Genomic DNA, 26,512 nt, shown 5'->3' with positions numbered 1-26,512 from the left:
CCCCGGTCCGGGAGGATCCCACATGCCGCGGAGCGGCTGGGCCCGTGAGCCGTGGCCGCTGAGCCTACGCGTCCGGAGCCTGTGCTCCACAGGGGGAGAAGCCACAACAGTGAGAGGCCCGCGTACCCCCCCCCCCAAAAAAATGGAAGTGCAATACGGTTTTAGCAATGCTTCAGTCTTGCACATTTATTAAAATAAGAATGTGTTACCCTTCTTCCTGATAGACCGTGGCCATTGTTTTAAAACAGGTTCTGTACTTGATCTCTCCAGGAACTGGCTGAGGCCCTTGAATCCTACTTTTGGCAACATCAAAAGGGATGTTAATGACTGAGGCTATTGTGCCGGAGAGAAGACCAACCCCAGATTTTCTCAGAAACTCCAAGGTTGGATCCTAAAAGAAAAGAACAATAAAATAACAGAAAGGGAAGCGTAAGCCCCTAAGTCGGTTAAACACTATAAAGCAATATGTATTTAAGCAGAGCGTTGCACTGCCCGGCACCCTCCTGTTATTCCAGCGGAACACATTAGGATTTCCTAGGCTGGAACTTGTTTTCTTGACAATCCCATTGGCTATGTTTTTACACATGGTCTAAATTGCTGAAGTACACATTTCCTCACACAGGATTTATAAACACAGTTCATAAAGAAAGACTGGTATGGCATATGGGGATGATTTGTATAATTGGGCTTCACAATGTACTTAGTATTACTGTATCAAAACAGGAGAAATCCAAGCACACTATTAGCTAATTGGCCAGAATATTTTACAAATGACAGCAACTTCCACCATGAAGCCTACTAAAATGCTCATTTGTGTGTGGACCCCCAAATGTTAAATTAAATCAAGGCTACTCTCGGTCTGCTGCTATTCCCCTCCAGGTTTTTTGCATTTATTTTCACGTGTAGCTGATCCACTGTACTGAGAAGTGCTAGCTTCCTGTTATTAACAAACCAACTTGGGAAGGCTGCAAAACAGCCTGTGACATTCTGTGCATTATAAACAGTAGTAAGTCACTGGACTATTGGCTGAAGAATTTTCAACCCATTGTTCCTGAATCTTATTCTTCCTTCAATGGCAAAGGAAGAAAAGGAGAGAGACAGAGACAGAAAAGAGACAGGGAGAGAGACACACACACACACACAGAAAGGGAGGAAGAAAAAAAGAGAAAAATATTTCTTCTTTCCATTTGAATTTGGGTCCTTCACTTTGGTCTGATTTGATTTTCCACCCCTCCCTGCTCTGCTTCAGACATCAAAGTATTTAATTAGGTCTTATGTGGAAGTCACTTTCCTTTTGCCTATTTTTGTGCCTAGTGAGCTCACATTATGCTTTGTTATAATGAATTTGCTGGAAAGTTCTCATTTTGCTGTCAGCCTCAGTTCTTGCCCTGAAGAGAGGTCATCTCACAAACCATAAGTTGCTGATGGAGACCTCCCCTATCCTTCCCCTGGCCTCTCTTTTGGTCAATACTTCAGAGGGATCTTCAGAGAGGAACAATATAGGGTAGTGCCATGATGCTATTTTTATCCAGCAGGAGAAGTAAATGTGGGAACCATTCTCTGCTTAATTAAAAAAAAAATCAGGTCTGAGCATTGCATGCTTATAGCTTTGATGGAAGAAGAAAAATTCTGGAAGCTCTGAAATTTTCAACTGAAACAAGAGCCAGATACCATCACAGAAACTCCTATGTGGTTAAATATAAAAAGTGAGGGGTTCGGTAATAATTCTTGGATCTGGGCCATACAGGTGTCGGGTAGGTTTAAAGGGATTTAAAAACCAACAGGGTGTTTCAACAGGAAAAACAATGCAGTGATTGCAGTATGAGTGAGGTGTGTTTAAATAATTTCCCCTCCCCCCATTTTTTTCCCTTTTACAAGGAGAGAAAAACGCCTCTATGTTACCGTTCTCCATTCTGGCACAGAAGCAGAACTGGAGCTCGGGAGGATGGCGGATTCAGGGCTAGCTCTGGTTGTCTGACCTTGCACGAGTCACTGAATCCCATGGAGCCCAGTGTGTAGAAGGGATGTTTTTAACACCCACCTTAACTTTGTACTGCATGGTTTTTCTGAGAAATAAAAACAATAATAGTAGTAAAAGTGCTATGAATATTGTACAAGTCTGGCAGAAAATGGATAGTATTTTTATGTAACCTGTTTTCTAAAGTCTCAAAACACCTGTGATGAGACCCTCTCATGGTGCTCCTGGGACACAGCCAAGGACAAGAGTGAAAGTGATGACTTGTATATGCACAATGACCTTTTGGGAAGTTCAAGGGACCCTGTCAATCACACAGCTTCTCCCACCGCCTGATGTGTTCGCTGAGGATTGCAGTTGGGGAGGGAGGAGCGGCTAAGACACTCAGTGAAAGTCATTATATTTGAGATGCTGTTGGGGACCAAATCCTAAGGTCTTCAAGCCATCATAGTGTTCACTAGCACAAGCATACACTGAACCCATGTTTTCTATACATTTCCCAGCTCAACAGTAAGATCCCACAGTAGTTCCCAAATCCAGTTGTGCATCAGAGTCACCTGGGAGCTTTACAACATATGGATGCCCAGCCCCACCTCAGACCCACTTTAGGTTCCCAGATCAGAATCACCTGGGAAAGTACCTAAAAGTTGCTTTAAAATAAGTCCACGCACATATGGTCACCTTATCTTTGATAAAGGAGGCAAGAATATACCGTGGAGAAAAGACAGCTTCCTCAATAAGTGGTGCTGGGAAAATTGGACAGGTACATATAAAAGTATGAAATTAGAACACCATACACAAAAATAAACTCAAAATGGATTAAAGACCTAAATGTAAGGCCAGACACTATCAAACTCTTAGAGGAAAACATAGGCAGAACACTCTATGACATAAATCACAGCAAGATCCTTTTTGACCCACCTCCTAGAGAATTCGAAATAAAAACAAAAACGAACAAAAGGGACCTAATGAAACTTCAAAACTTTTGCACAGCAAAGGAAACCATAAACAAGACAAAAAACACCCTCAGAATGGGAGAAGATATTTGCAAATGAAGCAACTGACAAAGTATTAATCTCCAAAATATACAGGCAGCTCATGCAGCTCAATGTCAGAAAAACAAACAACCCAATCCAAAAATGGGCAGAAGACCTAAATACACATTTCTCCAAAGAAGATATACAGATTGCCAACAAACACATGAAAGAATGCTCAACATCATTAATAATTAGAGAAATGCAAATCAAAACTACAATGAGATATCATCTCACACTGGTCAGAATGGCCATCATCAAAAAATGTACAAACAATAAATGCTGGAGAGGGTGTGGAGAAAAGGGAACCCTCTTACACTGTTGGTGGGAATGTAAATTGATACAGCCACTATGGAGAACAGTATGGAGTTTCCTTAAAAAACTAAAAATAGGGGCTTGCCTGGTGGCGCAGTGGTTGAGGGTCCGCCTGCCGATGCAGGGGTCACGGGTTCGTGCCTCAGTCCGTGTGGAGAAAAGGGAACCCTCTTGCACTGTTGGTGGGAATGTAAATTGATTCAGCCACTATGGAGAACAGTATGGAGGTTCCTTAAAAAACTAAAAATAGAACTACCATATGACCCAGCAATCCCACTACTGGGCATATACCCTGAGAAAACCATAATTCAAAAAGAGTCATGTGCCAAAATGTTCATTGCAGCACTATTTACAATAGCCAGGACATGGAAGCAACGTAAGTGTCCATCAACAGATGAATGGATAAAGATGTGGCACATATATACAATGGAATATTACTTAGCCATAAAAAGAAATGAAATGGAGTTATTTGTAGTGAGGTGGATGGACCTAGAGTCTGTCATACAGAGCGAAGTAAGTCAGAAAGAGAAAAACAAATACCATATGCTAACACATATATATGGAATCTGAAAAAAAGAAGAAAAAAGGTCATGAAGAAACTAGGGGCAAGACGGGAATAAAGACACAGACCTACTAGAGAATGGACTTGAGGATCTGGGGAGGGGGAAGGGTAAGCTGTGACAAAGTGAGAGAGTGGCATGGACATATGTACACTACCAAACGTAAAATAGATAGCTAGTGGGAAGCAGCCGCATAGCACAGGGAGATCAGCTCGGTGCTTAGTGACCACCTAGCGGGGTGGGATAGGGAGGGCGGGAGGGAGGGAGACGCAAGAGGGAAGAGATATGGGAACATATGTATATGTATAACTGATTCACTTTGTTATAAAGCAGAAACTGACACACCATTGTAAAGCAATTATACTCCAATAAAGATGTTAAAAAAAAAAAAGAACTTCAGGACTTATGACATTGCCAGACTGAGGGCCCATGTCTGGGAATCACTGATTTTGATATTCCAGGCAGGCAAAGCAGATGGTCAATTGCTACCCCTCTGGGCATTCTAGGGAGGAGAAAAGTCTTTTGGGGATGGCCAAGAGCTATCCCTCACCACCCGGCCTCTGGGCCCCTTTCCAGCCTCTTCCTCTGAGTCCATGGTCTGCTCTAGGCAGCAACCCAGACTGGGATTGGATGCACCAAGGAGAGCCCTGCCAGCTCACCTCTGCTGCATGTCATCAACCATCCTCAGAAGAACACAGTCCCTCAAATGCCCCTCCCCTTCGTCCCCCTCCGGCTGCTCTTGCTACTTCTCTGGCTTTAGCTCAGGTTCCCATTACTTTCACCAAGCCTTGCTTTCTTCTTGCTTCTATCATCTGTTCTTCACAGTGGCACCAGGGATTTTTTTTTTTTTTTTTATAAAAACATATCTGCTTCTGGTGCCTCCCTACTCAAAGACCCTCAACCCTTCCCCATGGCACAGAGAGTAAAGTCAAAGCTCCTTATTGGCCTTTGGTTTGTTTCCCATGATATGCTTTCAACCTACCTTTCTAGCCTCAAATTCTACACCTTTACCCCCAAGCCAAACTACACTCATGCTGGTTAAATCATAATCATGCACATTTCTACTGAACACTTTTCTAAGTCCATGTGTTTTTTGTTTTTTTTTTTTTTTGTGGTACGCGGGCCTCTCACTGTTGTGGCCTCTCCCGTTGCGGAGCAACAGGCTCCGGACGCGCAGGCTCAGCGGCCATGGCTCACGGGCACAGCCGCTCCGCGGCATGTGGGATCTTCCCAGACCGGGGCACGAACCCGGGTCCCCTGCATCGGCAGGCAGACTCTCAACCACTGCGCCACCAGGGAAGCCCGTCCATGTGTTCTTTTAAACAACTCCCACAACCTAGAATGTCATTCTCCATCATATTCACAGATAGCAGCCCCACTCTTTACGGTCCAGCTTAAATCCCACCTTGCCCAAGAGACTTCGGTGGATCCCCATCAAAATTGATTTCTCCCTCTTGGGCACTCCTGGAAACACTGCCTGATCCGCGATCGTTGTCCTTGCTCTGGCTCTCTTTGTGTCTGGTTTATTTTTGTGTGTATCCATCTTCCCTGCTGGAATGTGAGCTGGCACAGAACAGGAGCATGTGTTATTCCTCTTTGTGTCACCTACTACACAGTGTGCACAGTAAGTGCTAAATAAATGTCTGCGGATTAGCCTATCACTGTAGTTTATCTTTGTAGAAACAATGAGAATCAGGCTTTGACCTTAATCACTATTTCTCAAAACTCAGTATCTTCTACCCTGTAAATGAACCCCTATTAGAACTTTATGTTTCTGTTTTTCTGCCAGGAGGCATTAACATTGGGACATGACAAGGCATAGGACATTTGCAAAGTGGAGTATTTCCAGGCAAATGAATTGAGACTCTCAGGTCATAGAGCCAGGCCTGGGCTTGCCAGACCCCATTACTCAGGGACTCACAGAAAAAACCATGATATGGCATCCTGTGTCCAGATTTTAGCAAAAGAATGCAGTGGGCACAGAGTAAAGTCTTGAAATATTACTCTTTGGGCTGGCTCTTCTTTCTTACACTTCCTGATCTTTCCCCTAGTAGGGAGAGGCATCCACTTGCCTCAAAAATGAGGATTGTTGTAGCAGGACTATAAAAAGAGAGCAAAAGGTAATATTTAGTGTTTCTGGTTTTCAAATTAGGCTCTTCAGTGTATTATATCAGTTAATCTTCACAGTCTTTAAGGTAAGAACTATTATTTTTATTCCTATTTTACAAATGAGTGAACTGAAAGCTTAGGTGTAAGAAGGGAATTTTTGTTACATCCAAGTGAACCCAAGACTTTGCCTTAGGGGATAGTTTTTCTACTGATACTCCTAAGGGTTGGTGGGTGGGCTGTTGTGGGAGGTGCCTGAGAACCTCCTGAAATTATAAGCAATGGTTCTGGGTATGTGCAGATGGGCTTTTCAGGAGAAGATGTCTATAGATTTTATCAGGCTCATAGAAGCTTAAAAACATCTTCATCAAATCATTTCCCCTACCAATAAATTTATAAAGTAAAAAAAGGACAGTGCAGTGTTGAAAACATTGGGGCTGAAAACAGAAAGCCCTCATTTTCATGGGCGTTATCAGGCAATTCACCTTAGTGAAAAGATTTCTGCAAATATTTCCACTCTGGACTCAGGTTACTCATACCTCAACCATATCTATGAACTCAATGGTTCTCAAAGTGTGGTCCCTGAACCACCATCATCAGTATCATGTGAGAACTTAGTAGAAATGAAAATTGGGGTTTTACCCCAGGCCTACACAACCCCAAACTCGGGATGGAGCACAACAATCTGTCTAAACAAGTCTTCCAAATTATCCTGATGGATGCTTGTCTGAGAACCACTGCTAAACTGAAGCTTATGGTTCATCTTTTTGGATCCTTGGACTGGATAAATGATGCTCTAAAAGGATCTGGATGTGCTGGGAAGCATTTTAAAGGCTTCTTTGGTGGAAGCAGAGCTTTGTTTTTTAAGGCTGCAGAACTGAACACAATGCTATTAACTCTGTTCACCTTTTCCTACCCCAGGTCCATCCAAAGCAAGAATGCACATCTGTGAGGTTGTTGGGTCTGAGTGAAACCTATCACATAGTTTGAATGGGTCATGCTGTACTGGCAATCAGTGAATTATGCCAGCATTTCTGTCAATAACCATAATAACAAATAACAATAAAAGTAAAGAGAAGTAATAAAATAATGTACATGGTAAGATATTTGTGCTACTTTTCATAATTTTCATTAAGAAAGTTAATGGTACTGTTAATAATAGTTACTTATTGATAGACAATTTTATATGCAAAAAACATGTACAAAACCTATATATCATATAAGAACCCTATGAATTAAGTACATAACACCATTTTACAGATAAGGACATGAAACTTAAAGAGTTAAGTCACTTGATCAAGATCACACTGCTTATAGGAGGTGGAGCTTGGATTTGAACTCAAGTTCTTCAGACTTCCAACCATTGTTATATTAGATCCCATTCATTATGTTATATTCCTTCTCATTCACCATTCATTTGTCGTATATTCATCCAACATACATTTATTGTATGTCTACAAATGCCCGGTCCTACAGTGGGTGCTAGAATTGAGTGTGAAGGTAAATGGTCCAGAGAGGGGATAGGGTGGCTTTATAATGAATTATCATAGTACAATGTGATGAGTACTGAAATGGGAGTGTGAACAAAATGCAGGGGTAAACATGCAGTAAAGAGAAGGGAGTTACTTCTGGACTTTCACTATCAAAGTTCGATGAGATAGTACCTAACTTCTGCCTCTTAAAAACAGTCACTTGTTCGGTTTTATGAACTCAACGGAAGACATCTCATTATTACAAGTCACCATGCATTAGCTGAATGGTTAGCCTTCTGGCTTGATTATCATATTACTTGAAATGTCATTTTGCCCTTTCCATTCGTTTATTTTAAAAACTGGACAAAGATGATGATGATATTGATAAGACACGGTGTGCTAGGCACTGTGTTAAGCACTTTCTGTATATTTAAGCCTCACAATATTGCTGAGCAGATGAGGTATCTGAAGCTTACAGAAACTGTCTACCTTACAAAGAAATATAATTCTTTTAATTAATTTATTTAGTCTTATAACAGGTTTTTTTCAAATTTTATTTTACTTTTTATACTACAGGTTGTTATTAGTTATCTATTTTATACATATTAGTGCATATATGTCAACCTCAATCTCTCAATTCATCCCACCACCACCACCCCACCCCACGCTTCTCCCCTTGGTGTCCATACGTTTGTTCTCTACATCTGTGTCCCTATTTCTGCCTTGCAAACCGGTTCATCTGTGCCATTTTTCTAGATTCCACATATATGCGTTAATATACGATATTTGTTTTTCTCTTTCTGACTTACTTCACTCTGTATGACAGTCTCTAGATCCATCCACGTCTCTACAAATGACCCAATCTCGCTCCTTTTTATGGCTGAGTAATATTCCGTTGTATACATATACCACATCTTCTTTATCCATTCATCTGTCGATGGGCATTTAGGTTGCTTTCATGAACTGGCTATTGTAAATAGTGCTGCAATGAACATTGCAATGAACACTGCAAAGACACACAGTGCATGTGTCTTTTTGAACTATGGTTTTCTCTGGGTATATGCCCAGTAGTGGGGTTGCTGGGTCATACAGTAGTTCTATTTTTAGTTTTTTAAGGAACCTCCATACTGTTCTACATAGTGGCTCTATCAATTTACATTCAGACCAACACTGCAAGAGGGTTCGCTTTTCTCCACACCCTCTCCAGAATTTGTTGTTTGTAGATTTTCTGATGACACCTATTCTAACCAGGATGAGGTAATACCTCACTGTAGTTGTGATTTGCATTTCTCTAATAATTAGTGATGTTCAGCAGCTTTTCATATGCCTCTTGGCCATCTCTGTGTCTCTGGAGAAATGTCTATTTGGGTCTTCTGCCCGTTTTTTGATTGGATTGTTTTCTTAATACTGAGCTGCATGAGCTGTTTGTATATTTTGGAGATTAATCCTTTGTCCATTGATTCGTTTGCAAATATTTTCTCACATTCTGAGGGTTGTCTTATTTTTTTGTTTATAGTTTCCTTTGCTGTGCAAAAGCTTTTAAGTTTCATTAGGTGCCATTTGTTTATTTTTGTTTTTATTTCCATTACTCTAGGAGGTGGGTCAAAAAAGATCTTGGTGTGATTTATGTCAAAGAGTGTTCTTCCTATGTTTTCCTCTAAGAGTTTTATAATGTCTGGTCTTACATTTAGGTCTTTAATCCATTTTGAGTTTATTTTTGTGTATGGTGTTAGGGAGTGTTCTGATTTCATTCTTTTACATTTAGCTGTCCAGTTCTCCCAGCACCACTTATTGAAGAGGCTGTCTTTTCTCATTTGGATATCCCTGCCTCCTTTGTCATAGGTTAGTTGACTATAGGTGCATGGGTTTATCTCTGTGCTTTCTATCCTGTTCCATTGATCTATATTTCTGTTTTTGTGCCAGTACCATATTGTCTTGATTACTGTAGCTTTGTAGTATAGTCTGAAGTCAGGGAGTCTGATACCTCCAGCTCCATTTTTTCCCCTCAAGATTGCTTTGGATATTTGGGGTCTTTTGTGTCTCCCTACAAATTTTAAGATTTTTTGTTCTAGTTCTGTAAAAAATGCCATTGCATTGAATCTGTAGATTGCTTTGGGTAGTATAGTCATTTTCACAATATTGATTCTTCCAATCCAAGAACATGGTATATCTCTCCAACTGTTTGTGTCATCTTTGATTTCTTTCATCAGTGTCTTATAGTTTTCTGAGTACAGGTCTTTAACCTCCTTAGGTAGGTTTATTCCTAGGTATTTTATTCTTTTTGTTACAGTGGTGAATGGGATTGTTTCCTTAATTTCTCTTTCTGATTTTTCATTTTTAGAGTATAGGAATGCAAGAGATTTCTGTGCATTAATTTTGTATCCTGCAAATTACCAAATTCATTGATTAGCTCTAGTAGTTTTCTGGTGGCATCTTTAGGATTATTTATGTATAGTATCATGTCATCTGCAAACAGTGACAGTTTTACTTCTTCTTTTCTGATTTGAATTCCTTTTATTTCTTTTTCTTCTCTGATTGCAGTGGCTAGGACTTCCAAAACTATGTTGAATAACAGTGGCAAGAGTAGACATCCTTGTCTTGTTCCTGATCTTAGAGGAAATGCTTTGATTTTCACCACTGAGAATGATGTTTGCTGTGGTTTTGTTGTACATGGCCTTTATTGTGTTGAGGTAAGTTCCCTCTATGCCCACTTTCTGGAGTTATTTTACCATAAATTGGTATTGAATTTTGCCAAAAGCTTTTTCTGCATCTATTGAGATGATCTTATGGTTTTTGTTCTTCAATTTGTTAATATGGTGTATCAAATTGATTGATTTGTGTGAACTGAAGAATCCTGGCATCCCTGGGATAAATCTCACTTGATCATGGTGTATGATCCTTTTAATGTGTTGTTGGATTTTGTTTGCTAGTATTTTGTTGAGGAGTTTTGCATCTATATTTATCAGTGATATTGGTCTATAATATTCTTTCTTTATAGTATCTTTGTCTGGTTTTGGTATCAGGGTGATGGTGGCCTTGTAGAATGAGTTTGGGAGTGTTCCTTCCTCTGTAATTTTTTGGAAGAGTTTGAGAAAGATGGGTGTTAACTCTTCTCTAAATGTTTCATAGAATTCACCTGGGAAGCCATCTGCTCCTGGACTTTTCTTTGTTGGAAGTTTTTTCATCACAGTTTCAATTTCATTACTTGTGGTTGGTCTGTTCATATTTTCCATTTCTTCCTGGTTCAGTCTTGAAAGGTTATACCTTTCTAAGAATTTTGGCATGTGGGATCTTCCTGGACCGGGGCACGAACCCGTGTCCCCTGCATCGGCAGGCGGACTCTCAACCACTGTGCCACCAGGGAAGTCCTGTTGGAAGATTTCCAATCACAATTTCAATTTCATTGCTTGTGATTGGTTTGCTCATATTTTCTATTTCTTCATGGTTCAGTCTTGGAAGGTTATACCTTTCTAAGAATTTTTCCATTTCTTCCACATTGTCCATTTTATTGGCATAGTGCTGCTCATAGTAGTCTCTTATGATGCTTTGTATTTCTGTGGTGTCTGTTGTAGCTTCTCCTTTTTCATTTCTAATTTTATTGATTTGAGGCCTCTCCCTCTTTTTCTTTCTTTTTTTTTTTTTTTTTGCGGTACGTGGGCCTCTCACTGTTGTGGCCTCTCCCGTTGTGGAGCACAGGCTCCAGACACGCAGGCTCAGCGGCCATGGCTCATGGGCCTAGCTGCTCCACGGCATGTGGGATCTTCCCAGACCGGGGCACGAAACCGTGTCCCCTGCATCGGAAGGCGGACTTTCAACCACTGCGCCATCAAGGAAGCCCCCCTCTTTTTCTTAAGGAGTCTGGCTAAAGGTTTATCAATTTTGTTTATCCTCTCAAACAACCAGCTTTTAGTTTTTTTGATCTTTGCTATTGTTTCTTTGTTTGTATTTCATTTATTTCTGCTCTGATCTTTATGATTTCTTTCCTTCTACTAACATTGGGTTTTGTTTGTTCTTTTTTCTCTAGTTTCTTTACGTGTAAGGTTAGATTCTTCATTTGAGATTTTTCTTGTTTCTTGAGGTCGGATTTTATTGCTATAAACTTCCCTCTTAGAACTGCTTTTCTGCATCCCATAGGCTTTGGATCATCGTGTTTTCATTGTCACTTGTTCCCTAGGTTTTTTTGATTTCCTCTTTGATTTTTTCAGTGATCTTTTGGTTATTTAGTAACGTATTGTTTAGCCTCCATGTGTTTCTGTTTTTTACATTTTTTACATTTTTTCCCCTGTAATTGATTTCTAATCTCATTGTGGTCAGAAAAGATGCTTGATGCGATTTCAATTTTCTTAAATTTACTGAAGCTTGATTTGTGACCCAAGGTATGATCTATCCTGGAGAATGTTCCATGTGCACTTGAGAAGAAAGTGTAATCTGCTGTTTTTGGATGGAATGTCCTATATATATCAATGAAATCTATCTGGTCTATTGTGTTATTTAAAGCTTGTGTTGCCTTATTAACTTTCTGTCTGGATGATCTGTCCACTGGTGTAAGTGAGGTGTTAAATTCCCCCACTATTATTGTGTTACTGTCAATTTCCTCTTTTATAGCTGTTAGCAGTTGCCTTATGTATTGAGGTGGTCCTATGTTGGTTGCATATATATTTATAATGTTAAATCTTCTTCTTGGATTGATCCCTTGATAATTATGTAGTGTCCTTCCATGTCTCTTGTAATATTCTTTATATTAAAGTCCATTTTATCTGTTATGAGTATTGCTACTCCAGCTTTCTTTTGATTTCCATTTGCATGGAATTTTTTTCTATCCCCTCACTGTCAGTCTGTATGTGTCCCTAGGTCTGAAGTGGGTCTCTTGTAGACAGCATATATATGGGTCTTGTTTTTGTATCCATTCAGCGAACCTGTGTCTTTTGGTTGGAGCATTTAATCCATTCACTTTTAAGGTAATTATCGGTATGTATGTTCCTATTAAGATTTTCTTAATTGTTTTGGGTTTGTTTTTGTAGGTCCTTTTCTCTTCTTGTTTCCCACTTAGAGAAGTTTCTTTAGCATTTGTTGTAGAGCTGGTTTGGTGGTGCTGAATTCCCTTAGCTTTTACTTGTCTGTAAAGCTTTTGATTTCTCCGTAGAATCTGAATGAGATCCTTGCTGGGTAATCTTGGTTGTAGGTTCTTCCCTTTCATCACTTTAAATATATTGTGCCACTCCCTCCTGGATTGTAGAGTTTCTGCTGAGAAATCAGCTGTTAACCTTATGGGAGTTATTTGTCATTTTTCCCTTTTTGGTTTTAATAATTTTTCTTTGTCTTTAATTTTTGTCAATTTGATTACTATGTGTCTTGGTGTGTTTCTCTTGGGTTTATCCTGCCTGGTACTCTCTGCACTTCCTGGACGTGGGTGGCTATTTCCTTTCCCATGTTAGGGAAGTTTTTGACTATAATCTCTTCAAATACCTTCTTGGGTCTTCTCTCTCTCTTCTCCTTCTGGGACCTCTATAATGTGAATGTTGGTGTGTTTAATGTTGTCCCAAAGGTCTCCTAGGCTTCATTTCTTTTCATTCTTTGTTCTTTATTCTGTTCTGCAGCAGTGAATTCCACCACTCTGTCTTCCAGGTCACTTATGCGTTCTCCTGCCTCAGTTATTCTGCTATAGATTCCTTCTAGTGTATTTTTAATTTCAGTTATTGTATTGTTCATCTCTGTTTGTTTGTTCTTTAATTCTTCTAGGTGTTTGTTCTTTAATTCTTCTAGGTCATTGTTAAACATTTCTTGCATCTTCTCGATCTTTGCCTCCATTCTTTTTCCGAGGCCCTGGCTCATCTTCACTATCATTATTCTGAATTCTTTTTCTGAAAGGCTGCCTATCTCCACTTCATTTAGTTGTTTTTCTGGGGTTTTATCTTGTTCCTTCATCTGGTACATAGCCCTGTGCCTTTTCATCTTGTCTATCTTTCTGTGAATGTGGTTTTCCTTGCACAGGCCACAGGACTGTAGTTCTTCTTGCTTCTGCTGTCTGACCTCTGATGGATGAAACTATCTAAGAGTCTTATGCGAGCTTCCTGATGGGAGACACTGGTGGTGTGTAGAGCTGGGTGTTGTTCTGGTGGGCAGAGCTCAGTAAAACTTTAGTCCGCTTGTCTGCTGATGGGTGGGGCTGAGTTCCCTCCCTGTTGGTTGTTTGGCCTGAGGTGACCCAACACTGGAGGCTACAGGCTCTTTGGTGGGGCCAATGGCGACTCCAGGAGAGCTCATGCCAAGGAATACTACCAAGAACTACTGCTGCCAGTGTCCTTGTCCTTATGGTGAGCCACAGCCACTCCCCACCTCTGCAAGAGACCCTCCAACACTAGCAGGTAGGTCTGGTTCAGTCTCCTGTGGGGTCACTGCTCCTTCCCCTGGGTCCTGATGTGCACACTATTTTGTGGGAGCCCTCTACGAGTGGAGTCTCTGTTTCCCCCAGTCCTGTAGAAGTTCTACAATCAAATTCTGCTAGGCTTCAAAGTCTGATTTTCTGGGAATCCCTCCTCCCATTGCTGGACCCCCAGGTTGGGAAGCCTGACATGGGGCTCAGAACCTTCACTCCAGTGGGTGGACTTCTGTGGTATAACTGTTCTCCAGTTTGTAAGTCACCCAGCCAGTGGTTACGGGATTTGATTTTATGTGATTGCGCCCCTCCTACCGTCTCATCATGGCTTCTCCTTTGTCTTTGGATGTGGAGTATCTTTTTTCATGAGTTCCAGTGTCTTCCTGTTGACGACTGTTCAGCAGTTAGTTGTGATTCTGGCGCTCTTGCAAGAGGGAGTGAGCACACATCCTTCTACTCTGCCACCTTGAACCAATCTCCCCATCTTGAACCAATCTCCTATAATTTTAAATTAGCCAGAGAGCCAAGATTCTATTATCTGGAAGTGAAGACGCCAAAATACTGAGAAGCTCTGAGACTGTCAGGTGTCACCAGCAGAATTAGAGATATACACTTGCCTCTCAGGACTGTACTCCAATTCAATATTCAAGGAGATCACCTCTCAGTCCAAGCAAAGACTTAAATGGTAGAGAATGACATCTTAGAATCACAAGACTGGAAGTGAACTCAGAATGTCCCCTAACCTAAAGAGTGACATCAGCAAGGTGGCAGAGTTGGAAGCCTTGGATCCTCCTTTCTCCCACAAATACAACAATTCATGGACAAATTCTCTGCATGAGAAATCTAGAAATTGGTTGAAAGTCTTCTGCACCCTGGGTGAACATTAACAGACTTACAGAATTCAGTAGGGAGATTCAGCACAACCTCCCACCAGAGTCCCTGCCCTGAGTGTTTCACCATATAATCAGGAAGACTCCCTAGCTTCCATCTTCTCCCAGGGTTGGGTGGGGGGAAGGAATTGGTTTGCATGTCCAACTTGTCTGGGACTGCCCAAGGAACTGGCATATTCCTTGCCAGTCTTGGATTTCTGATGGGTCCTGCAGAGTCTAGCCACCTGGGGGAGAACTGAGATGGAGGTATGGACTGGTAGAAGCCATATCTCTCCTCATGCTCAGTGTAGAGTGAGCAGAAAAAAAAGACAGCTGCCTACTTTTCCGTGAGGAGAGAAAGAGTTGGTACAGGTCCCCAGAATCTCTAGTCAGACTGAATCATGGGTGTCTTCTCCTGCATAAGGCCAGTCCATGAAGACTGCCTTGTCTAATGTACAGACACCAACACAGAGAGTCAAGGAAAATGAAGAATCAGGCAAAGATGTTCCAAACAAAGGAACAAGATGCAGCTCCAGAAACTGACTATAATGAAAGAGAATTACATGATTTACCTGATACAGAATTCAAAATAACTCTCATAAAGATGCTCACTGAGGTCAAGGGAACAATGCATGAACAAAGTGAGAATTTCAATGGAGAGAATTTTAATGAAGAGATAGAAAATGTAAAAAATTACCAGACAGAAATCATGGAGCTGAAGAACACAATAATTGAACCAAAAAATTCACTAGAGGAATTCAGCAGCAGACTACATCAAACAGAAGGGGTCAGCATACCCAAAGACAAATCATTGGAAATAATTCAGTCAGAGGAGCAAAAAGAAAAAGGAAGGAAAAAGAGTGAAGCTAGCCTACGAGATTACCAGATACTACAAAGCTCCAAATAAGCATTATGTGAGTCCCATAAGGAGAAGAGAGAGAGAAAGGACCAGAAAGCTTATTCAAAGAAATAATGGCTAATAACTTCCTAGATCTGGGGAAGAAAATGGACATCCAGATCCAAGAAGCCCAAGAGAAACCATGCAAAATGAACTCAAAGAAATCCACACTGAGACACATTACAATCAAATTGCCTAAAGTTAAGGAGAGGATTTTGAAAGCATCAAGAGAAAACTGACTGTCATACACATGGGAAATCCCAAAAACTATCAGCAAATTTTTCAGCAGAAACCTTGCAGGTTGGAAGGAAATGGAATAATATATTTAAAGGGCTGAAAGAAATAAAAAAGTTAACCAATAATACTATCCCCAGCAAAATGTTCCTTCAAAAATGAAGGTGAGATAAAGGCTTCCGAGATAAACAAAAGCTGAGGGAGTTCGCCACCACTGGACCTGTGTTACAAGAAATGCTGAAAGGAGTTCTTCAACTTAAAAGGATGTTTGTTGACAGCAACATGATAGCATAAGAAAGTATGAAATTCACTGGTAAAGATAAACATATAGACAAATCAGAATACTGTATTACTGCAATGTGGTGGGTAAATCACTTTTAAATCTAGGATAAAAGTTAAAAAACAAAAATATTAAAAGTATAACTAAAAAAGAGGTTAAAAGATATACAATATGAATATATGTAAAACTGTAACAACAATAACATAAAGTATGGGGGGAGAGAAGTTAATGTGTACACTTTTTGTATGCAATTGAACTTAAGTTTTTATCATCTTAAAATATTCTGTTATAAGACATTTTATGTAAGCCCCCCTCCAACAAAAATACCTATAGAAGTTATACAAAAGAAAAAAAATACAGGAATCAAAGTATATCAGTACAAAAAAAATCAACAAAATACAAAGGGAGACAGCAAGAGAGAAAAAAACAGAAAAAAAAGATCTTCAAGCCTAACAAAGAACAATTAACAAAATGGAAATAGTAAATTCTTCCCTAATTAATTACTTTAAGTATAAATTGACTCAATTTGCCAATCAAAAGACATACAGTGGCTGAACGAAAAAAAAAAAAGACCCAACTGTACACTGTCTACAAGAAACTCACTTTAGATTTAAGGACATACATAGGTTGAAAGTGAAGGGATGGAAAAAGATATTCCATGCAAATGGTAACCAAAAGAGAGCAGAGGCAGCTATACCTATTTCAGACAAAACAGACTTTAAGTCAAAAACTGTCACAAGGGACAAAGAAGGACATTATACAATGATAAAAGTGTCAATCAACCAAGGTAACAATTATATATGCTTTCAACATCAGAGCACCTAAATATACAATGCAAAGATTGACAGAACTAAAGGGAGCAATACAATCATAGGAGAATTTAATACCCTACTTTCAGTAATGAATAGAACAGCCAGACAGAGCCAACAGGGATAGAGAGGACCTGAACAACGCTATAGACCAAATGAACCTAAAAGACATATACAGAACAGTCCACCCCAAAGCATCAGATTACATATGCTTCTCAAGCACACATTGATTTTTCTCTGGGATAGATCACATGTTAGGTCACAAAACAAGTCTTAAGTTTAAGATGACTGAAATCATTCCAAGTATCTTTCCAAACCACAATTGAATTAAACTAGAAATTAATAGCAGAAGGAAAATGGAAAAATTCACAAATATGTGGAAATTAAACAACACACTCTTGAATTACCATTGAGTCAAAGAAGAAATAAAAAAGGAAATTAGAAAATACCTCAACACATATACACTAACATGTGTAAAATGGATAACTAATAAGGACCTGCTGTATAAAAAATAAATAAGTAAATAAAAAGTAAAAAAAAAAGAAAATACCTCAAGCGAAAGGAAAAGAAAACACAACATACCCAAACATGGGATGCAGCACAAGGAGTACTAAAAGGGCGGTTCATAGTGATAAACACCTATACTAAAAAAGGAGAAAGATCTCAAATAAACAATTAACTTTACAGCTCAAGGAGTTAGAAAAAGGAGAGCAAACTAAGCCCAAAGTTAGCAGGAGGAAGGAAATACTAAGATTAGAGCAGAAATAAATAAAATAGAGATGAGAAAAACAATGGAAAAAAAACGAAACTGAGTGGGGTGTTTAAAAAGATAAAACTGACAAACCCTTAGCAAGAGTCATTAAGAAAAAAAAGAGAGAAGACTCAAAGTCAGAAATGAAAGAAGAACATTATAACTGACATTATAACTGATGCCACAAAACTAAAAAGGATCATAAGGGGCTATTATGAACAATTATGTACAAACACACTGGATAATCTAGAAGAAATGGATAAATTCCTAGAAATAACCTACCAAGACTAAATCACAAAGAAATAGAAAGTGTCAATAGACCTATAAATAGTATGGAGATTAAATCAACAATCAAAAACCTCCCAACAAAGGAAAGCCCAGGACCAGATAGTTTCACTGGTGAATTCTACCAAACATTTAAAGAAGAATTAACACCAATGCTTCTTAAATTCTTACAAAAAATTGAAGAGGAGAGAACACATCCAACTCGTTTTATGAGGCCAGCATTACCTTGATACCAAAGCCTGACAAAGACACCACAGGAAAAGAAGACTATGGGAAAAGATCCCTGATGAATATGGATGTAAAATTTCTCAAAAAAATACTAGCAAATCAAATCCAACAGCACGTTAAAAGGATCATACATTATGACAAAGTGGGATTTATCCCTGGGATAAAAGGATGGTTCGACATATGACAATCAATTAATGTGTTAGAGCACATTAAGAGAATGAAGGATAAAAAGAAAAATCACGTGAATATCTCAATATTTGTAGAAAATGCATTTGAAAAAATTCAACATGTTTTCATGATAAACACTCAGAAGGAAACTACCTCAACATAATAAAGTCCATATAAGAAAAGCCCACAGCTAACATCATACTCACTGGTGAAAAACTGAAAGCTTTTTCATGAATATCTAACAAACAAGTAACAAATAACTTGTCAAAGATGCCTACTCTCACCATAATAACATAGTAACAGGAGTCCTAGTCAGAGCAATTATGCAAGAAAAAAAATAAAAGGCAACAAAGTCAGAAGAAATAGCACCTCAATACATAAGGCAAATGCTAACAGCCATAAAAGGGGAAATCGACAGTAACACAATTATAGTAGGGGACTTTAACACCCCACTTTCACCAAAAGTAAGATCTTCCCAAATGAAAATAAAGAGGGAAACACAAGTTTTAAATGATATATTAAACAAGATGGACTTAATTGATATTTATAGGACATTCCATCCAAAATCAACAGAATACACTTTCTTCTCAAGTGCACATGGAACATTCTCAAGGATAGATCATATCTTGGGTCACAAATCAAGCCTTGGTAAATTTAAGAAAATTGAAACATATCAAGTATCTTTTCTGATCACAATGCTATGAGAGTAGATGTCAACCACAGGAAAAAATCTGTAAAAAATGCTAACACATGGAGGCTAAACAATACACTACTTTATAACCAAGACATCACTGAAGAAATCAAAGAAAAAAAATAACTAGAAACAAATGACAATGAAAACATGATGACCCCAAACCTATGGGATGCAGCAAAGGCAGTTCTAAGAGGGAAGTTTATAATGATACGATCCTACCTCATGAAACAAGAAACATCTCAAATAAACAACATAACCTTACACCTAAAGCGATTAGAGAAAGAAGACAAAAAAACCCCACAAAGTTTGCAGAAGGAAAGAAATAAAAAAGATCAGATTGGAAATAAATGAAAAAGAAATGAAGAAAACAATAGCAAAGATGAATAAAACTAAAAGCTGGTTCTTTGAGAAGATAAACAAAATTGACAAACCATTAGCCAGACTCATCAAGAAAAAAACGGAGAAGACTCAAATCAATACAATCAGAAATGAAAAAGGAGAAATAACAACTGACACTGCAGAAATACAAAGGAGCATGAGAGATTACTACAAGCAACTATATGCCAATAAAATGGACAACCTGGAAGAAATGGACACATTCTGAGAAAAGCACAACCTTCTGAGACTGAAGCAGGAAGAAATAGAAAATATAAACAGACCAATCACAAGCACTGAAATTGAGACTGTGATTAAAAATCTTTCAACAAACAAAAGCCCAGGACCAGATTGCTTCACAGGCGAATTCTATCTAACATTCAGAGAAGAGCTAACACCTATCCTTCTCAAACTCTTCCATAATATAGCAGAGGGAGGAAGACTCCCAAACTCATTCTACAAGGCCACCATCACCCTGATACCAAAAACAGACAAATATGTCACAAAGAAAGAAAACTACAGGCCAATATCACTGATGAACATAGATGTGAAAATCCTCAACAAAATACTAGCAAAGACAATCCAACAGCACATTAGAAGGATCACATACCACGATCAAGTGGGGTTTATCCCAGGAATGCAAGGATTCTTCAATATATGCAAATCAAGCAATGTGATACACCATTTTAACAAACTGAAGAACCAAAACCATATGATCATCACAATAGATGCAGAAAAGGTTTTCGACAAAATTCAACACCCATTTATGATAAAAACCCTCCAGAAAGAGGAATAGAGGGAACTTACCTCAACATAATAAAGGCCATATATGACAAACCCACAGCCAACATCGTCCTCAATGGTGAACAAATGCAACCATTTCCACTAAGATCAGGAAAAAGACAAGGTTTTCCACTCTCACCACTATTATTCAACATGGTATTGGAAGTTTTAGCCACAGCAACCAGAGAAGAAAAAGAAATAAAAGGAATCAAAATCAGAAAAGAAGATGTAAAGGTGTCACTGTTTGCAGATGACATGATACTATACATAGAGAATCCTAAAGATGCTACCAGAAAACTACTAGAACTAGTCAATGAATTTGGTAAAGTAGCAAGATACAAAGTTAATGCACAGAGATCTCTTGCATACCTATACACTAATGATGAAAAATCTGAAAGAGAAATTAAGGAAACACTTTTACCACTGCAACAAAAAGAATAAAATACCTAGGAATAAACCTACCTAAGAAGACAAAAGACCTGCATGCAGAAAACTATAAGACACTGATGAAAGAAATTAAAGATGATACAAACAGATGGAGAGATATAACATGTTCTTGGACTGGAAGAATCAACATTGTGCAAATGACTCTACTACCCAAAGCAATCTACAGATTCAGTGCAATCCCTACCAAACTACCAATGGCATTTTTCACAGAACTAGAACAAAAAAATTCACAATTTGTATAGAAACACAAAAGACCCCGAATAGCTAAAGCAATCTTAAGAAAGAAAGACAGAGCTGGAGGAATAAGGCTCCCTAACTTCAGACTATACTACAAAGCTACAGTAATGAAGACAGTATGGTAGTGGTACAAAAACAGAAAGATAGATCAATGGAACAGGATAGAAAGCCCAGAGATAAACCCACGCTCATATGGTTACCTTATTTTTTTATTTTTTATTTATTTTTTTTTGTGCTACGCGGGCCTCTCACTGTTGTGGCCTCTCCCGTTGTGGAGCACAGGCTCCGGACGCGCAGGCTCAGTGGCCATGGCTCATGGGTCCCCAGCCGCTCTGCGGCATGTGGGATCTTCCTGGACCAGGGCACGAACCCATGTCCCCTGCATCGGCAGGCAGACTCTCAACCACTGCGCCACCAGGGAAGCCCGGTTACCTTATTTTTGATACAGGAGGCAAGAATATACAATGCAGAAAAGACAGCCTCTTCAATAAGTGATGCTGGACAGCTACATGTCAAGAATGAAATTAGAACACTCCCTAACACCATACACAAAAATAAACTCAAAATGGATTAAAGACCTCAGTGTAAGGCTAGACACTATCAAACTCTTAGAGGAAAACACAGGCAGAACTCTCTGTGACATAAATCACAGCAAGATCCTTTTTGACCCACCACCTATAGAAATGGAAATAAAAACAAAAATAAACAAAATGGGACCTAATGAAACTTCAAAGCTTTTGCACAGCAAAGGAAACTATAAACAAGATGAAAAGACAGCCCTCAGAATGGGAGAAAATATTTGCAAATGAATCAACTGACAAAGGACTAATCTCCAAAATTTACAAGCAGCTCATGCAGCTCAATATCAAAAAAACAAACAACTCAATCCAAAAATGGGCAGAAGACCTAAATAGACATTTCTCCAAAGAAGATATACAGATTGCCAACAAACACATGAAAGAATGCTCAACATCATTAATCATCAGAGAAATGCAAATCAGAACTACAATGAGATATCATTTCACTCTGGTCAGAATGGCCATCATCAAAAAAATGTACAAACAATAAATGCTGGAGAGGGTGTGGAGAAAAGGGAACCCTCTTGCACTGCTGGTGGGAATGTAAACTGATACAGCCACTATGGAGAACAGTATGGAGTTTCCTTAAAAAACTAAAAATAGAACTACCATATGACCCAGCAATCCCACTACTGGGCATATACCCTGAGAAAACCATAATTCAAAAAGAGTCACGTACCAAAATGTTCATTGCAGCACTATGTACAATAGCCAGGACATGGAAGCAACGTAACAGATGAATAGATAAAGAAGATGTGGCACATATATACAATGGAATATTAGCCATAAAAAGAAATGAAATGGAGTTATTTGTAGTGAGGTGGATGGACCTAGAGTCTGTCATACAGAGTGAAGTAAGTCAGAAAGAGAAAAATACTGTATGCTAACACATATATATGGAATCTGAAAAAAAGAAAAAGAAAAGGTCATGAAGAAACTAGGGGCAAGACAGGAATAAAGACACAGACCTACTACAGAATGGACGAGGATATTGGGAGGAGGAAGGGTAACCTGTGACAAAGTGAGAGAGTGGCATGGACATATATACACTACCAAATGTAAAATAGATAGCTAGTGGGAAGCAGCCACATAGCACAGGGAGATCAGCTCGGTGCTTTGTGACCACCTAGTGGGGTGGGATATGGAGGGTGGGAGGGAGATGCAAGAGGGAAGAGATATGGGAACATATGTACATGTATAACTGATTCACTTTGTTTTAAAGCAGAAACTGACACACCATTGTAAAGCAATTATACTCCAATTAAGATGTTAAAAAATTTTTTTAAAAAGGCTAAAAAAAAAAAAACCCCAAAACTACAATGAGGTATCACCTCACAGCAGTCAGAATGGTCATCATCAAAAAATCTACAAACAATAAATGCTGGGGAGGGTGTGGAGAAAAGAGAACCCTTTTGCACTGTTGGTGGGAATGTAAATTGATACAGCCAATATGGAGAACAGTATGGAAGTTCCTTAAAAAACTAAAAATAGAACTACCATATGACCCAGCAATCCCACTACTGGCCATATACCCTGAGAAAAGCATAATTCAAAAAGTCATGGGCTTCCCTGGTGGCGCAGTGGTTGAGAGTCCACCTGCCGATGCAGGGGACACAGGTTCGTGCCCCGGTCCAGGAGGATCCCACATGCCGCAGAGCGGCTGGGCCTGTGAGCCATGGCTGCTGAGCCTGCGCATCCAGAGCCTGTGCTCCGCAACGGGAGAGGCCACAACAGTGAGAGGCCCGCGTACCGCAAAAAAAAAAAAAAAAAAAAAGTCATGTACCACAATGTTCATTGCAGCCCTATTTACAATACCTAGGAAATGGAAGCAACCTAAGTGTCCATCGACAGATGAATGGATAAAGAATATGTAGCACATATATACAATGGAATATTACTCAGCCATAAAAAGAAATGAAATTGAGTTATTTGTAGTGATTGGATGGACCTAGCGACTGTCATACAGAGTGAAGTAAGTCAGAAAGAGAAATACAAATACCGTATGCTAACACATATATATGGAATCTAAAAAAGAAAAAAAAAAGGTTCTGAAGAACCTAAGGGCAGGACAAGCATAAAGATACAGACGTAGAGAATGGACTTGAGGACATGGGGAGGGGGAAGGGTAAGCTGGGACAAAGTCAGAGAGTGGCATGGACTTATATATACACTACCAAATGTAAAATAGATAGCTAGTGGGAAGCAGCCTCATAGCACAGGGAGATCAGCTTGGTGCTTTGTGACCACCTAGAGGGGTGGGATAGGGAGGGTGGGAGGGAGATGCAAGAGGGAGGAGATATGGGGATATATGTATATGTATAGCTGATTCACTTTGTTATAAAGCAGAAACTAACACACCAGTGTAAAGCAATGATACTCCAATAAAGATATTAAGAAAAAAAGTCAGAAGAAATAAAATTGTCCCTGTTACATATGACATGGTCTTATATGTAGAAAAACCTAAAGACTCCATAACAAACCATTTAGAACTAATAAATTACTTTAGTAAAGCTGCAGGGTACAAAATCATCATATGAAAATCACTCGTTTTTCTACACAGTAACAGTGAACTATCTGAAAAGGAAATTAGGAGAACAATTCCATTTACAATAGCACCAACAAAAATAAAAATACTTAGTAATAAACTGAACTAAGGAGGTGAAAGACTTGTATACTGAGAACTCCAAAACATTGGTGAAAAAATTTTAAAAGAGAAGCAAACACAAAGACATTCCATGTTCATGTATTGGAAGACTTAGTGTTGTTGAAATTTCCATACTACCCCAAATGATCTTCAGATTCAATGCAATCTTTGTAAAAATTTCAATAACATTTTTTATAGAAATTTAAAAAATATATAATTCATATGGAATCACATAAGACCACAAGTAGCCAAATTAACCCTGAGAAAGATGAATAAAGTTGGAGGCATCACACTTCCTGATTTCAAAATATATTGCAAAATATATTACAAAGCTACAGTAATTAAAACAGTATGGTACTGACATAAAGCCAGATATACAGACCAATGGAACAGAATAGTAAGCCCAGAAATAAATCCAAGCATATATGGTCAACCAATCTTCAACAAAGGTACAAAAAACACACACTTGGGAAAGGACAGTCTTCAACAAATGGTGCTGGGAAAACTAGGTATCCACTTCCAAAGGAATGAAAATGAACCCTTACACCATACACAAAAATCAACTCAAAATGGATTTAAGACAAAATAAGACCTGAAACTATAAACCTCCTAGAAGAAGGGAAAAGTTTTATGTTATTGGTCTTAGCAGTGATTTCATGGATATGACACCAAAAGCACAGGCAATAAAAAAGAAAGTAAACATGTGGGACTATGTCAAACTAAAAACTTCTGAACAGCAAAGGAAACAAAAGTATAAAAATGAAACTTGTGGAGTGGGAGAAAATATTTGCAAACCATATATCTGATGAGGGGTTAATATTAAAATATATAAGGATCTCCTACAATTCAATACCAAGAAAACTAATAAACTGATTTAAAAATGGGCAAAGGACTTGAATAGACATCCTACAATTCAATACCAAGAAAACTAATAAACTGATTTAAAAATGGGCAAAGGACTTGAATAGAAGTCTTCTCCAAAGAAGACTTACAAACGGCCAACAGGTATATGAAAAAATGCTCAATGTCATTAATAACCTGGGAAATGTAAATCAAAACCACAGAGAAATATCACTTCATATCTGTGAGGATGACTATTATTAAAAAAAACAAAAGACAAGAGTTGGCAAGGATGTGGAGAAATTGGAACCCTTGTACACTGTTGATAGGAATGCAAAATGGTGTAGACTTTATGGGAAATAGTATAGAGGTTTCTTAAAGATTAAAAATAGAACTATTATATAATCTAGCAATCCCACTTCTTAGTAGTTCTCCAAAAGCCATGAAACCAGAATCTCAAAGTGATATTAGCACTCCTATATTCATCACAGCACTATTCACAACAGCCAAGATATGGAAACAACCTAAATGTACATTGACAGATGAATGGATAAGAAACGTGGTATATACATACAATGGAATACCATTCATCTTTACAAAGAAGGAAATTCTGCAATATGTAACAACATGGATGAACCTTGAGGACACATGTAAAGTGAAATAAGCCAGTCACAGAAGGATAAATACTGCATGATTCCACTTATATTGAGGTATATAAAATACTCAAATTCATAGAATCAAAGAGTGGAACAGTGGTTGCCAAGGGTTGGGGGAGGGGGGAATGAGTTACTAATCAACAGGCATAACGATTCAGCTAAGCAAGATGAATAAGCTCTAGAGATCTGATGTACAACACTGTACCTATGGACAATAATGATGTATTGTGCACTTAAAAATTTGTTGTGTGTAGGTCTCATGTTATATGTTTTTACCACAATAAAATAAAAACTAAAAAAATTGATTGGTAAAAAAAGAAGGTCACCCAGCCTAAGTAAAATATTTTTGGTGGATCACACCTTAATTATGTAAATAGATATTAATGTCGATAAAAAACCTATTCTGTTATTAAACACTTCCAACTAACTTTCATAATTTGCTCCAACTGTCATCAATCAGGGAACTTCCTTTGTTCCTGACCCACATTCCTCATGCATATGCCTGAACTATTTTACTCCAGTTTTTTGCTCACTTGCAAGGGTAATCAACTGTCACCATCCATCATGATTTAAAAACCATTACTGCAATAATCTTTTCTTCCTCGTGCTTAAAAACCACAGTTCCTTTTAGATATTTATTTTGAGTAGTAGTGTGTGTTATCTCCCTATCTACAGATGAGTTTTCTTCTTGTCCCCTAAATATTTTCTAATTTTTTTCATAAAATATGGGACTTTAAACTGGAGCTTAGTAGCTTTCAGTGTTAGAGGCTTTTACATGAATTGACCTTATTTTGCAATAGCAATTCAAAATCCAACATTCACAATTTTTAAAATTATTCAATTTTCCTGCAAACATTTTAAGGATGATGTTAGCATTTTCATTTCACAAATGAGAAAA

The 26,512-nt window shown here is 38.6% G+C and overlaps 1 protein-coding gene across 1 annotated transcript in view; it reads right to left on the bottom strand.

Annotated features, from left to right (window-relative positions):
• Window positions 1–26,512, bottom strand: part of SLC25A21 (solute carrier family 25 member 21) — a gene marked incomplete at its 5' end in the record, with an annotated part of 63,068 nt that overhangs the window by 5,875 nt on the left and 30,681 nt on the right. Inside the window, one exon of the mRNA XM_007462598.1 lies at window positions 210–391. Within this exon, the coding sequence (XP_007462660.1) occupies window positions 210–391 (182 nt within the window). The remainder of the gene's footprint in view (window positions 1–209; window positions 392–26,512) is intronic.

Source organism: Lipotes vexillifer, unplaced genomic scaffold, assembly GCF_000442215.2.
Source record: "Lipotes vexillifer unplaced genomic scaffold, Lipotes_vexillifer_v1.1 scaffold1112, whole genome shotgun sequence".
NCBI classification, from domain to species: domain Eukaryota; kingdom Metazoa; phylum Chordata; class Mammalia; order Artiodactyla; family Lipotidae; genus Lipotes; species Lipotes vexillifer.
The sequence above is the reverse complement of the archived record's forward strand: the minus strand, read 5'-3'. Positions and strand labels throughout refer to the sequence as shown.